The sequence below is a fragment of the Macaca nemestrina genome, chromosome 12, assembly GCF_043159975.1.
Source record: "Macaca nemestrina isolate mMacNem1 chromosome 12, mMacNem.hap1, whole genome shotgun sequence".
Lineage (NCBI taxonomy): Eukaryota > Metazoa > Chordata > Mammalia > Primates > Cercopithecidae > Macaca > Macaca nemestrina.
The window spans coordinates 117,853,461-117,866,973 of record NC_092136.1 but is presented as its reverse complement, the minus strand read 5'-3'; the positions used below and the strand labels follow the sequence as shown (position 1 = coordinate 117,866,973).

The 13,513-nt window shown below is 42.7% G+C and overlaps 1 protein-coding gene across 1 annotated transcript in view; it reads left to right on the top strand.

Annotated features, from left to right (window-relative positions):
* LOC105476424 (small integral membrane protein 35) overlaps window positions 1-13,513 on the top strand; it is a 69,184-nt gene that overhangs the window by 24,163 nt on the left and 31,508 nt on the right. The window contains exon 2 of the mRNA XM_024791137.2: window positions 7,081-7,228. Coding sequence (XP_024646905.1) covers window positions 7,081-7,228 — 148 coding nt within the window. The remainder of the gene's footprint in view (window positions 1-7,080; window positions 7,229-13,513) is intronic.

Sequence of the window (13,513 nt, the reverse complement as noted above, 5' to 3'; positions counted from 1 at the left end):
ACAAGCATGTGCCACCACACCTGGCTAATTTTTGTATTTTTAGTAGAGATGGGGTTTCACCATGTTGGCCGGGCTGGTCTCGAACTCCTGACCTCAAGTAATCTGCCTGCCTCAGCCTCCCAAATTGCTGGGGGAGCCACTGTGCCTGGCCAGGTTATTGTTTTTCAATAAATTTGATAAGATTTCTGCCATTATTATTATTGTTTTGAGACAGGCTATCACTCTGTCACCCAGGCTGGAATGCGGTGGTGTGATCATGGCTCACTGCATCCTTGACCTTCTGGGCTCAAGTAATCCTCCCGCCTTAGCCTCCCAAGTAGCTGGGGCCACATGTGTGCACCACCACACCTGGTTAATTTTTGTATTTTTTGTAGAGATACAGTTTCACAATGTTTTCCAGGCTAGTCTTGAACTCCTGGGCTCAAATGATCTACCCGCTTCAGCCTTCCAAAGTGCTGGAATTACAGGAGTGAGCCACTGTGCCAGGTCACTAGCTCCTCTATTCTTGTACAGCCTTAAAGAGGCCATTACAGAACTCCTGGACTAGGCAATAAATTCTGTGTTGGTCTGATCCAGTTTCCTAATTAACTGAATATAAGCCTTAATGTTATGTCTCCCACCAAAGCTACCTGTTCAGATAACTGGGTATTTGGTACTTATTCCATGTATTCCATGGCAGAGACAATAATTCCTCAAGGTTAAGTCACCACCTTCTCTTGCCTCCCAATTAGTCTTCCTCCCTTCATTTTTGCTCTGCTCTAATTTATTCTACACATGGCAGCCAGAGTTGTTTTAGAAAGGGCACATTTGGTCATGACGTTATACTGCTTAAATATTTGAGTGGTCTTCCATTTTTCTTATAATAGAGCCCCAAATCCCTAAAATGGATGATAAGACCCTGTTTATCTCTCCTGCTTCTTCTCATGCCCCTTTCTCTCTGTGCCCCACTCTCTGCTCCAGCCCCATCTTCACTCCACACCTTGCATGTACTCCAGCCACACACAAATCTTTCACATTTTTATTGTCCAAGTATCATGCTCTACCCTGTTTTGAGCCCTTTGTGCATGTTGTTTGCTTTGCCTAAAATGTTGTTATTATTTTCTTTTCTGATTCCTATCATTTTTCAGGTCTTGCTTAAATGTCAGATTCAGGAAAGGCTCTCCTAACTTCCTGGAGTAGTTCAAGTCCCCCTGTTTTTAATTTTTATTTTTTGCTTTCTGTTATGAAAACAAAACAAATGCCCCAGGAGAAGGGTCCATGTTACCAGAAACATCAAAGAGTGCTTTCTACTGTTTTTATTCTGTTGTATTGAGGCCAGCATTGCGATAAACAAGCTAAAACTACTTACACTGGACTCATTTGCAGTAACTGACATTTACAGGAATATACTAGAAATGGCACCAAAAAGTTTAAGAACAGTGATGGTAAACTTGCACGTACATCATATAGAAAAGTAACATTTTAAATGTAAAAAAGAAAGACTTCCTGGAATTGTTATGCCAGGTATTAAAGAACAGTGCCACACTGGACGTGACCAATTCTTTACGTGGGTGTTATTCTTTCCCAAAAGACTGTCAAAAGCGTGAATGCTGCAAAAGAACAAAAATGAAAACAAACACAAAGGAAAACGTGTCTTACAGTTTATAAACAGGACGACACTGACCAGCACAAAGAGGGGTCTGGAGTCCAGTTCATGCCCGAAGCCTGCCCTGCCGGCCTCCGGGGGTCATTCAGAGCATTCTCAAATCCATTTCCGACACACAACTTGTCACAGCTCCTCTCCCCTTGAAAAAAGCATGTTAGAAGCTGCCCTACAGGTCTGAGCAGTGGGACAATCTAATTGAATCACTGAGGCCTCCTAATACATAAGAAATGGACATGATCATCACCCTCAGCCCCACGGCAAGGGTGTTGAGGAAGTCATCAGTCCTCCAAAACTCTGAAAAGAAACTAGAGTTGAAGTCTGGACAGAAAGCCTTAAAAAAGTGACAGCACCAATGCAGTCACTCAGTGTGCCCTAGGTGGGCTGTCAGGGTCAGCAGCTTCTTTCTAGATGAAAGGAGTGGAGGCGACAACAAAAGAGTACCCATTCTTCCTTTTGTTATTGGAGCAGGAGTACTAAGCAAACTAGGTACTGGCATTGGCGGTATTACAACCTCTACTCAGTTCTACTATAAACTATCTCAAAAACTAAATGGTGACATGGAACGGGTCGCTGACTCCCTGGTCAACTTGCAAGATCAATTTAACTCCCTAGCAGCAGTAGTCCCTCAAAATCGAAGAGCTTTAAACTTGCTAACTGCCAAAAGAGGGTGAACCTGTTTATTTTTACGGGAAAAATGCTGTTATCATGTCAATCAATATGGAATCATCACTGAGAAAGTTAAAAAAATTCGAGATCGAATACAACATAGAGCAGAGGAGCTTCAAAACACCGGATCCTGGGGCCTCCTCATCCAATGGATACCCTGGATTCTCCCCTTCTTATTATTAACAAAAAGTAATTAAAAGTTTAACAAACTGGCTGAAAACTCACCAAGTGTCAGACTCACCAGCAATCAGAAAAATGGTAATTTACCAGCATTTCCTCATTGGAGTTCTGTCTCTGGTAAGGGCATATCTAGATCTGTAAAGGTCAGTGGACTCTGAATCAATTTTATGGTTTTCAAAAAATCACCATGTATTGGCTGGGCATGGTGGCTCACGCCTGTAATCCCAGCACTCTGGGAGGCCGAGGCGGGTGGATCACTTGAGGTCAGGAGTTTGAGACCAGCCTGGTCAACATGGTGAAACCCCATCTCTACTACAATATAAAAATTAGCCAGGCATGGTGCTGGGCGCCTGTAATCCCACCTACTCGGGAGGCTGAGACAGGAGAATCACTGGAACCCATGAGGCGGAGGTTGCAGTGAGCTGAGACTGCACCACTGCACTTCAGCCTGGGAGACAGAGCGAGACTCGACTCTTGTCTAGAAAAAAACAACAAACAAACAAACAAACAAAAACCCACCACGTATTAGGATACTAATGATAGTCCCTATATCCATCCAGAAGTTCCAGAACTGCTGGCATAAAGCACTGACTACTCCACGGCTCCACACTTAGCGCCTGCCTGGAGGCTCCCGGACGCCGAGGTCCAGGAGAATGCCTGGTTTCAGTCATTTCTGGGCTGTGACAACACGTGAGCAGGGAGCACTGTGTGAGTCTCTGGGAGGGAGTCCTCCTGGGGCCCAGAGACTCCTCCACCCCTAAGGAGGGCAGACAGGTTGGGGAGAGCCTGGCCAGGGCCCTGGAGACAGGCAGGGGGCAGGCATGCCCCACCCACGCACGTCCATCTGTTCTGATAGCACCTGGACCCCCTGTACTTTTTCGTAGAACATAAGTTTTTGAGCAACTGATTATTAGGGTGCTCATCTGTTGAACATACCTCCTCATGGAACATGAGCTCCATGAAGGCAGGGCTCCTATGTGCCTTGACCACTCTATGCCCAGTGTCTAGTACAGGGCCTGGCACATAGTAATAACTCCATACATCCTTGCTGAGTGTGGAAATTAATGCTCTTTGGGGCACAGAATTCAAGGGCTGGCATGGGAGGTGGGTAGGGAGAAAGTCCCGGGGCTGTACTTAGAGCTAATGTGGACCTGGTGGAAAAGTTGTTTAAATCTCAGATGGGCAATTTGGGAGGCCGAGGCGGGTAGATCACTTGTGGTCAGGAGTTCAAAAACAGCCTGGTCAACATGGTGAAACTCTGTCTCTACTAAAAATACAAAAATTAGCTGGATGTGATGGCGCGTGTCTATGGTCCCAGCTACTCAGGAGGCTGAGGCACCAGAATCGCCTGAACCCGGGAATTGGAGGTTGCAGTGAGCTGAGATTGTGCCACTGCACTCCAGCCTGGGTGACAGAGTGAAACTCTGTCTCAGAAAAAAAAAAAAAAAATTCAGAAGGAAACTCCTCACCACTTGTATCCATAACCGCAATTTGGACTTACTAACTGACAAGTCTAATGGGCACATATTCCAAGGGGAACTTTCCTGAGAGTTCCACCCTGGGCTAGTGTTATAATAAGGTAGTTGGCTCCTCGTTCCCCTTGTCATTCTTTGGGTGAATAGCTTGGTGCATATAGAAAGTAGCCATTTCCCTCCTACTTTCACCCTTCACATTGTGGACACTGAGCCTGTTCGTTTGTTTGTTTGTTTTGAGACAGGATCTCACTTTGTCACCCATGCTGGAGTGCAGTGGCACAATCTTAGCTCACTGCAACCTCTGCCTCCCAGGCAATTCTCCAAGTAGCTGGGACTACAGGTGTGAACCACCACGCCCAGCTAATTTTTGTGTTTTTTGTAGAGATGGGGGTCTTGCCATGTTGCCCAGGCTGGTCTCGAACTCCTGAGCTCAAGCAATCTGCCTACCTCGGCCTCCCAAAGTGCTGGGATTACAGGCATGAGCCACTGGGCTGGGCCCTCTAAGCCTATTGTAACCCATAATTGGAATGGTGAGTTTGGGAATAATATTCATTGAGTGCTCTATTTGTAGCAGACATGTATTATTTTATTTTATTTCTTTTCTCTCTCTTTTTTTTTTTTTATATGGAGTCTCGCTGTTGTTGCCCAGTCTGGAGTGCAACGGCACTATCTCGGATCACTGCAACCTCCACCTACTGGTTTCAAGCGATTCTCCTGCCCCAGTCTCCTGAATAGCTGGGATTACAGGCGCTTGTTATCATGCCTGGGCTAATTTTTGTATTTTTAGTAGAGATGAGGTTTCACCATGTTGGCCAGGCTGGTCTTGAACTCCTGACCTCAGGTGATCCGCCAGCCTCAGTCTCCCAAAGTGTTGGGATTACAGGCATGAGCCACCGCACCTGGCCTATTTTAGATTAATTCATGGTAATTCCAGGTGTTAGGTACTTTTATTATTTCCATTTCATAGATAAATGAACTGGGTTTTGAAGAAATTAAGTATCTTGCTCATGGACACATTGTAAGTAACTGGTAAAACTGAGATTCCAGTTCACGTCTGTCTGGCACAAGCACCCAAACACTTCACTTTTGTTCTATATTGCCAAAGGATTGTAGAATTCTATAAATGATTTCTTTTTGTCTGATGGTCTTTTGAAATTTCATTTACACCTTTCACCTGAAGTGCCTTTTGAAACTGTCATCTTGAAGTCCCCCGAGGGAGGGAGGCACTTTTCTTTTGATATCAGATCACTGAAACCCCAAATCTGTGTTCACCGTTCCATGTTTGAGTCAGTGCAGGCCTTGCGCTCAACTTTCTTGATTTTACAAGGACATTTTCCAGAAGCCAAAGCAACAACGACAACAGAAAAAGTCCCTTGACTATACAGAGAAGGCAGTTTGTAAAGAAATAGGAAAGAAAATACACAGGAATTTATTAAATTTAAATTATATTTAAACAGATAATGTTCAAAGGCTCTAAGTCTGATGCTTGTCAAAGGACTTTGACCCAAACAGAAAGGTAGATTTTAAAAAGTATTCCACAGGGTAAGGTTTGGGTGAGAAAAAAGTCATCGAAACATAGACCTAAATTAATAAATAAGGCTTTTCTCAGCTACATGGTCCTGACGAAACAGCTTTGAAGTCTGTCTATGTGTTCTAGAATCCTTGTTAATTGGCAACCAAGAACAATCCCTCATACAGATCTTTCCATTAAAAAGCCTAAATTAAATAAAATACCAGGTAAAGACTTTCTGCTACCAAAATTGTTCAAAGCCTGACTTAATTGATGAGAGCTGATCCTTCTTCACTTTTTGCCTTAACTATAGAGAAAAAAATAAAAATTTCAATATGTGTGCATGCAAATATCTAACATTATTATGTATTAGTTTTTTGAATGTAAAAAAATTAGAAAAACAGAAATGACACATAATCTCATTCTCCAGAAAACTCCTTTTTTTGTTGTTGTTTTTTGTTCTGAGGCAGAGTCTCATTCTGTTGCCCAGGCTGAAGTGCAGTGGCATGATCTTGGCTCACTGCAACATCTGCCTCCTGAGTTCAAGTGATTCTCGTGCCTCGGCCTCCCGAGTAGGTGGGATTACAGTCTCCTGCCACCACGCCTGGATGCTTTTTGTATTTTTTGATAGAGAGGAGGTTTCACCATGTTGGCCAAGCTAGTCTCAAACTACTGACCGGAAGTGATTGCCACACCTCAGTCTCCCAAAGGCTAGGATTACAGGTGTGAGCCACCATGCCCAGCCTCCCATATTTGCTTTTATTAGAGTAATACATGTACCTGTTTAAAAAAAAAATGAACTATGCAGGAAGATATAAAATGAAAAACCAAAGCTCTTTCCTACCACCACCCAGTTCCTCTCCCAGATCATCACATTAATTTTCTTCTGCATCTGTCCAGGAAAATAAGGTGTATATATACATTAAAATGCATATCATGAAATATATAGTCTTTTAAAAGAATTTTACCATATCCATTTAACTTTGCTTTTTCATATATAATGTCTTGGAGATTTTATAAACCAGCAAATAGAGACCAATTGCATTTTAAAAGTTATTATTTTTCATTTTGAAATGATTACAAACCTGTAGAAATTTGGAACTACTGTGTATTAAACAACAACAACAACAACAACAAAAATGTTCTTGAGTGATTTGAAAGTTACTGACCTGATGCCCCATCACGCCTGAATACTCTAGAATGTATTTCCTACAAAGATGTTTCCCTACATAACCATGATACAGTGATCAGTATCAGAAAATTAATAACAATACACTATTCCCATCTAATTCTCACATTATTCAAGTTTTGTCAGTTGCCCTGATAGTGGCTTTTATAGCAAAAGGATCCAGTTCAGAATCACAAGTTGCATTTAGTTGTCATGTCTTTTTATTCTGCTTCAGTCTGGAGTATTTTCTCGATCTTCTCTTGAATGATCTTTATACTCAGGCTGGAGTACAGTAGTGTGATCTTGGCTCACTGCAATCTCTGGTTTCTGGGCTCAAACCATCCTCCCACCTCAACCTCCCAAGTAGCTAGGACCATAGGCGTGCACCACCACACCCAGCTATTTTTTTTATGTTTTTGGTATTTTTTGGGTAGAGACGGGGTTTTGCCATGTTACCCAGGCTGGTCTCGGACTCCTGGCCTCAAGTGATCCTCCTGTCTCAGCCTCCCAAAGTACTAGGGTTACTGGTGTGAGCCACCGTGCCTGGCTGATGCTGGGTTCTTCTCCTCGCCTCCCCTCAGGTGGTATGCCGTTTCTGTTTCTCATTACTGATGAAGCTCACTGTGGTCACTTGATTAAGGTGGTGTTTGCCAAGTTTCCCAACTGTAAAGTTATTATTTTTTTCTGTTTGTAATTAGTAAGTACTTTGTGGAGAGGAATTTGAAACTAAGCATGTCATTGCGCAGCAAACTTTTATTTAATTAATTAATTAATGTCTTTTGGACTCATGGTTTCTATTTTATTCAGTGGGTTGTTCCCACCATCACTTATTTGGATACTCAAATATCAAATCAAATTTTGATACTCTCGCTTTCCCTTCAAAACCCAACAGCCACTGCTTTGTCCAATAGAAGCTAGCTTATATGTCTTTTGACATGCCCCCATTGTTGTTTAGGACCTTCCTTATTGTTGCTGTTATTGTTTTGGCACAGAAAGATGATTCAAATTCATCTTTTACTTTCCCTGCTGGTACTGAAATCCGCCATTTCTCCAAGGGACCCTGGTTTCTTTGAGTGGAAAATGGCATTTAGAAGCCAAGATCTTGGTGGTAGATGTGTCTATTGATATTGGGACATTGCTGCCTCAAGCCCTCTTAGTGGACAGAGCTACATACATCCATACACGTCTACGTTCATTTCTATATCTATTTATATGAGGTCACGCCAATAACTTCAATTCCAATCTAACACCACAAGGTTTATTCTAGGTGTCTCTCTTTTTGTATTTGTAACTCTTGTTTCCAACAGTGTGAAGTCTGGCTTCCGTTAGTCTTAACATACTTACTTAATCCTTTGTACATAATCAATATCGATATTGTTATTGATTGATCAGTATCAATCAATATCCAGTCTTTGCTGCCACGTCCCCTCTAGCAGTAATGCCTGTCTTTTTCTGTTTGGGCTCTGATACCTTATGCTGGGCTGCTCCATCATGGCCTTTCTTTTTGCTCTGTTGGGCTCTGACTCCACTTGCTGGGCCATAATCCCCAACACTGCCATGGATGTCCTCTTCATCCCATTCAGGCTCTGACTCCACATACCAGGCTATCCTCCACCTAGAATCCTCCTCACCCTGCTTTGGCTCTGATGCTCCAGGTTAGACTACCTCATTCCCTATGCCTTCCTCTTCCTGCTCAGCCCTGACTCCCCACACCAGGCTTCCCATCTTCATGGACACCCTCCTCCCCCAACTTAGGATCAGGCACCTTGTGCTGAGCAGCCCTCCTCCATGGACCCTGCTTCACACTGCTCAGGACCACCATGGTGCCACTCCAGCACCAATGGCTGCTGGGCCCGAGAAGAACATGTAGATGTTCTATTATTTAAGTTCTTTTATATTTGAAAATGTCTGTCTTTTATCTTTATATCTGAACATGTTGGGTTGTTAAAGTGTTTTTGGATTTCATCTTTTTTCTCTTAGAACCTTGTAGATTGTGCTCCATTGTCTCCCAGCATTATGTTTCTGTGAAGAAGCCTGGGACCAACATAAATTATGGTGCAAGTCGGGCGCAGTGGCTCACACCTGTAATCCCAACACTTTAGGGGGCTGAGGCGGGTGGATCACTTGAGGTCAGGGGTTCAAGACCAGCCTGGCCAACATGGCGAAACCTCATCTCTACAAAATACAAAAATTAGCTGGGTGTGGTGATGCATGCCTGTAATCCCAGCTACTTGGGAGGCTGAGGTGGGAGAATCACTTGAACCTGGGAGAGAGAGGTTGCAGTGAGCTGAGATCATGCCACTGCATTCTAGCTTGGGCGACAGAATGAGACATTGTCTCAAAAAAAAAAAAAAAAAGTTCTATCTCCCTGCCCATTCCCCAAGATATTTTTATGTTTCTGCATGGATAATCAGGGTCTAGTTAGGAAACATAAGCCACAACAATCATTTTACCAGAGAGAATTTATTCTAGAGAACTGTTAACTAGGTAACTGAAAAGACAGACAGAGAACACTTGGTGATGTGGAGGTAGCAATGCAGGAGGCAGCTGCTAGCATTAAGACTGGGGAAACGAAGGGAAGAACTTGGAAGTATCAAAACACAGAGCCTGGGGGAGGACCTCAGGCCTCTGGGAAAGTGGGCTTTGGCAGTCTAGTGCTGGTGTTTCTGGGGCAGAAGGTAGAGTGTAGCGAGACTGGTTCCATGAATTTGGGAAAACTGCGAACTAGACCCAACTGATACTAGAAGAAACTGCTGGGGTGAAAAAGAAACACTGGGTGATGCTGACAGTGATATGACAATAGGAAGCAGATAGGGGGTAAGTCCCCTCTTCATCCTCCAGCCTTGTAGCCTCTCTCTATTGCCTCCTATTGGCAGAACTTCCCCCAGCTGGCAAGAAGAAACTTTTGCAGAGTCCTCACTGTAACATCACAAAGCCAAATGGAGAGAGTGGGTTTGAAATTGAGAAACAATAGCTTAACTAGAACAACACTTTAACTAAACTATATCTTGGTCTTGAGTATTAAGCTAACCTCCCACCTCAGCCTCCTGAGTAGCTGGGGTTACATGCGTGTGCCACCATGCTTAGCTACTTTTTGTATTTTTGTAGAGATGGGGTTTTGTTGGCCAGGCTGGTCTTGAATTCTTGATCTCAAGTGATCAGCCTGCCTTGGCCTCCCAAAGTGCAGGGATTATAGGTGTGAGTCACTGCCCTGGCCTCTTAAGTAATATTTTATTGTATATCAGATTCTTTGTCCCTCTTTTGCGTTTGGTTTTATTTACTTATGCTCTACTTCACACGTGTGGTTGCTATGTCCTTTATTTGAGTGATTAAGTCCAGACATTCTGTTTGTCTGACATTGATGACAGACTATTCTCCTGTATCTTGATTCTATTTTCAAAAAGTGAAATTACCATTTTTACCCCAAACAATATAGCCACGAATTTCTCCTCCTCCTCCTCTTCTTTTTCCCCTCCTCCTCTTCCCTCCTCCTCCTGTCCTCCTTCCCCTCCTCCTTCTTCTCCCCCACCTTTTTTTTTCTTCTTCCTCCTCCTCTTTCTTCTCCTCTTCGCCTTCTGCTTCTCCTCTTGTTCCCCCTTGTTTTTTCTCTTCCTCCTCCTCCTTTTGCTTCTATTTCTCTTCTTCCATCTCCTTCCCCAACCTCCTAATTTACCCCTTGACCTTACTTTGTTTTTAGACTTTTTTTTCTCTCCACCTTCTCCTCTTTCTTCCTCATCATTCTAAGTAAATTTTATGCCAATTTTCTTCTTTACAAACTGAAAACCCACGTTTCCCATGTCAACATTTTATATATGAATAAGCATAGTTTTATTTGTAAAATCAATTTGTAATTTTTTAAAAAGGGGTTTTTATAGAATTAAGATAGTATTTTGCTCAGACCCAGGAATACTGGAATCTTGTCATTGACTATACAAAATATGGCAGAGACACATAAAGAAACAGGAGATAAATGTCAAAGAAAAAATAACATATCATAGGACTCGTATCCCAAGTCCCCACAGGCCTGTCTTGTAAACTTGGCTGGAGCAATGACCAAGGTTAAAGAGCCTTAGGGCATGTTTTTCTCCTCCTTAGCCCAATACCAAATCCTGGGTCTTACCATGCTTTGGTCTGCAGGGGCAGGGAACTGTCACAATGAGCGTGACTGCATGTAAATGCGGGGAGATGGTGGTGTCTACACTGGCTCCCTACTGCTCCAGTCATATGGAAGGAGGCAATGGAATAGAAGGGCCGTAGTTATGCCCTCTGAACATATGTTGATCCTGCCTGTCAGTAAACTTGGCCCAACTGGCATGACTTCAGACAGTGAAGCAGGGAGGAAAAGTGGATGTAAAGGGTCATCTTGAATGCATCTCTTGCCCTAGAGCCCCATGCTGCTTTCTGGGATCAGGACTAAGAGACGATCACAATTATATTGACTCTTCATGGGCCTTTGACTACATGGCTGGGGATCCACATGCAACACTTGCGTCTTAATGGTAAGAGTGGAGGTTGGGAGAAATGGCTCCCCCTAGGCCAAATACTACTGTGAGTGACACAAAACAGGACTCTGGCTGGGCGCGATGGCTCACGCCTGTAATCCCAGCACTTTGGGAGGCCGAGGCGGGCGGATCACAAGGTCAGGAGATCGAGACCACGGTGAAACCCTGTCTCTACTAAAAATACAAAAAAAAATTAGCCGGGCATGGTGGCGGGCGCCTGTAGTCCCAGCTACTCAGGAGGCTGAGGCAGGAGAATGGCGTGAACCCAGGAGGCGGAGCTTGCAGTGAGCCGAGATCGCGCCACTGCACTCCAGCCTGGGCGACAGAGCGAGACTCCATCTCAAAAAAAAAAAAACCAACAGGACTCTGTTTTGAAGAACCTCATTCTCTCAAACACCTTTGTGGTCTGAAACTGCTTTTGGATAATGTGGATGTGTGCCTCCCTGCCACAGGTGTTGGAAGTGTGAGTCCTTATGTAGACTGATGGCAGTGGGTAGATTGGATGAGGGGACTCTTCAGGAGTCAGTGGGTATGGTTATCTAACTGCTAACATAAAGAAGCTCCATATAGGCTGCTCTAAAAGTCATAGCATAGTTCTGGAGATGTCTTCTAAAATTTATTTTATTTTATTCATTTTATTTCTGTCTAATTGCCTTATAGAACAAGTAATTTTAAGCAATAAAGAATAAAGAATAATGGAAAGGACATGGGTTTTGGCGACAGAAAGAACTGAGTTTTCACTGTGGCTTTGGCATATACAGCTCTGTGAATTGGGTGATTACTTAACTACTAGGAGCTCTATTTACAGTTTCCTCAACTGCAAAATAATGGGCAATAATAATGTAGTCTAAAAAACTAAAAACTACCGAGCAAAATAAAAGTGGTGGTGGAGTTTTAAAAAATTCACATAGCTGACAGCCTGTTGGAGAAATATCTGAGAATTTTCACCTGTAGCAACATCTGTGGGGCAAAGGTTTTATTGACCCTTTCTTAAATTTGGATTTTGTGGAGAGGAATATCAGTTTACTATAGATTCTTGGCTACTGAGACTTGCATAAGACCTGCATTTTATTTTATTTATTTTATTTTTTTAAAAAAGAAACAGGGTCTCACTGTGTTGCTCAGGTTGGTCTCAAATTCCTGGGCTCAAGCAATTCTCCTGCCTCAGTCTCCCAAACTGCTGAGGATTACAGGCATGAGCCACCATGCCCAGCCTAAGACCTGCATCTTAATGAATGCAGAGTCAGTAGATACATTATTTCCCTCTGTTAAATCCTAGGTAAGGATTCATGTGCCCATCTGATGTCCCAATTATTTTGGCCAGTAATTAGAATATATTAATTAATCAAGCAAGAAATTTATTCTGGCAAGATCACCAAGAGTGATTTTTCTAAAGCCAGATGTTCTAGTGGGAGTCCCATGATAACACATCTGTTTGGAATATATTAACCCAAAGAAATCATCTTTAATTATTCATATAGTAGAGATATCCTAGACATATTTCCGAGAAAAACTCTGGCTGTGTCTGAAGATTGGCCCACCTCAGTATAGGCATTGTCCAGGAGAGAAAAAGGGTCAGGCTTCTCCATTTCTATTGAGAAAATACCCCCTCATCCCCAACTTATTCATTTTCTATGTTTAGTTCTAAAATATTTGGCTTTACCACAGGCATCACATTACCCAACTTCAAACTATACTACAAGGCTACAGTAACCAAAAGAGCATGGTACTGGTACAATGAGACACATTAGACCAATGGAACAGAATAGAGAACCCAGAAATAAAGCTGCAACCATTGGATCTTTGACAAAGGCTACAATAATAAGAAATGGAGAAAGGAGTCCCTATTCAAAAAATGGAGCTGGGATAGCTGGCTAACCATTTGCAGAAGATTGAAACTGGACCCCTAAGTTTCACTGTATACAAAAGTTAACTCAAGATGAATTAAAGACTTAAGTGTAAGACCTAAAACTGTAAAAATCCTAGAAGAAAAGCTAGAAAATACCATTCTGGACATTGGCCTTGGTGAATAATTTATGACTAAGTGCCCAAAAGCAGTTATGACAAAAATAAAAACTGACAAATGGGACCTAATTAAACTAAAGAACTTCTGCACAGCAAAAGAAACTATCAACAGAACAAACAGACAACCAATAGAATGGGAGAAAATATTCATAATCTATGCATCCAACAAAGGTCTAATATCTAGAATCTATAAGGAACTTGGGCAATTTGACAAGCAAAGACCAAATAACCCCATTAAAAAGTGGGCAAAGGACACAAACAGACATTTCTCAAAAGAAGACATACAAGTGGCCAACAAACACAAAAAAACGCTCAACATCAGTATCATTGGAAAAATGCAAA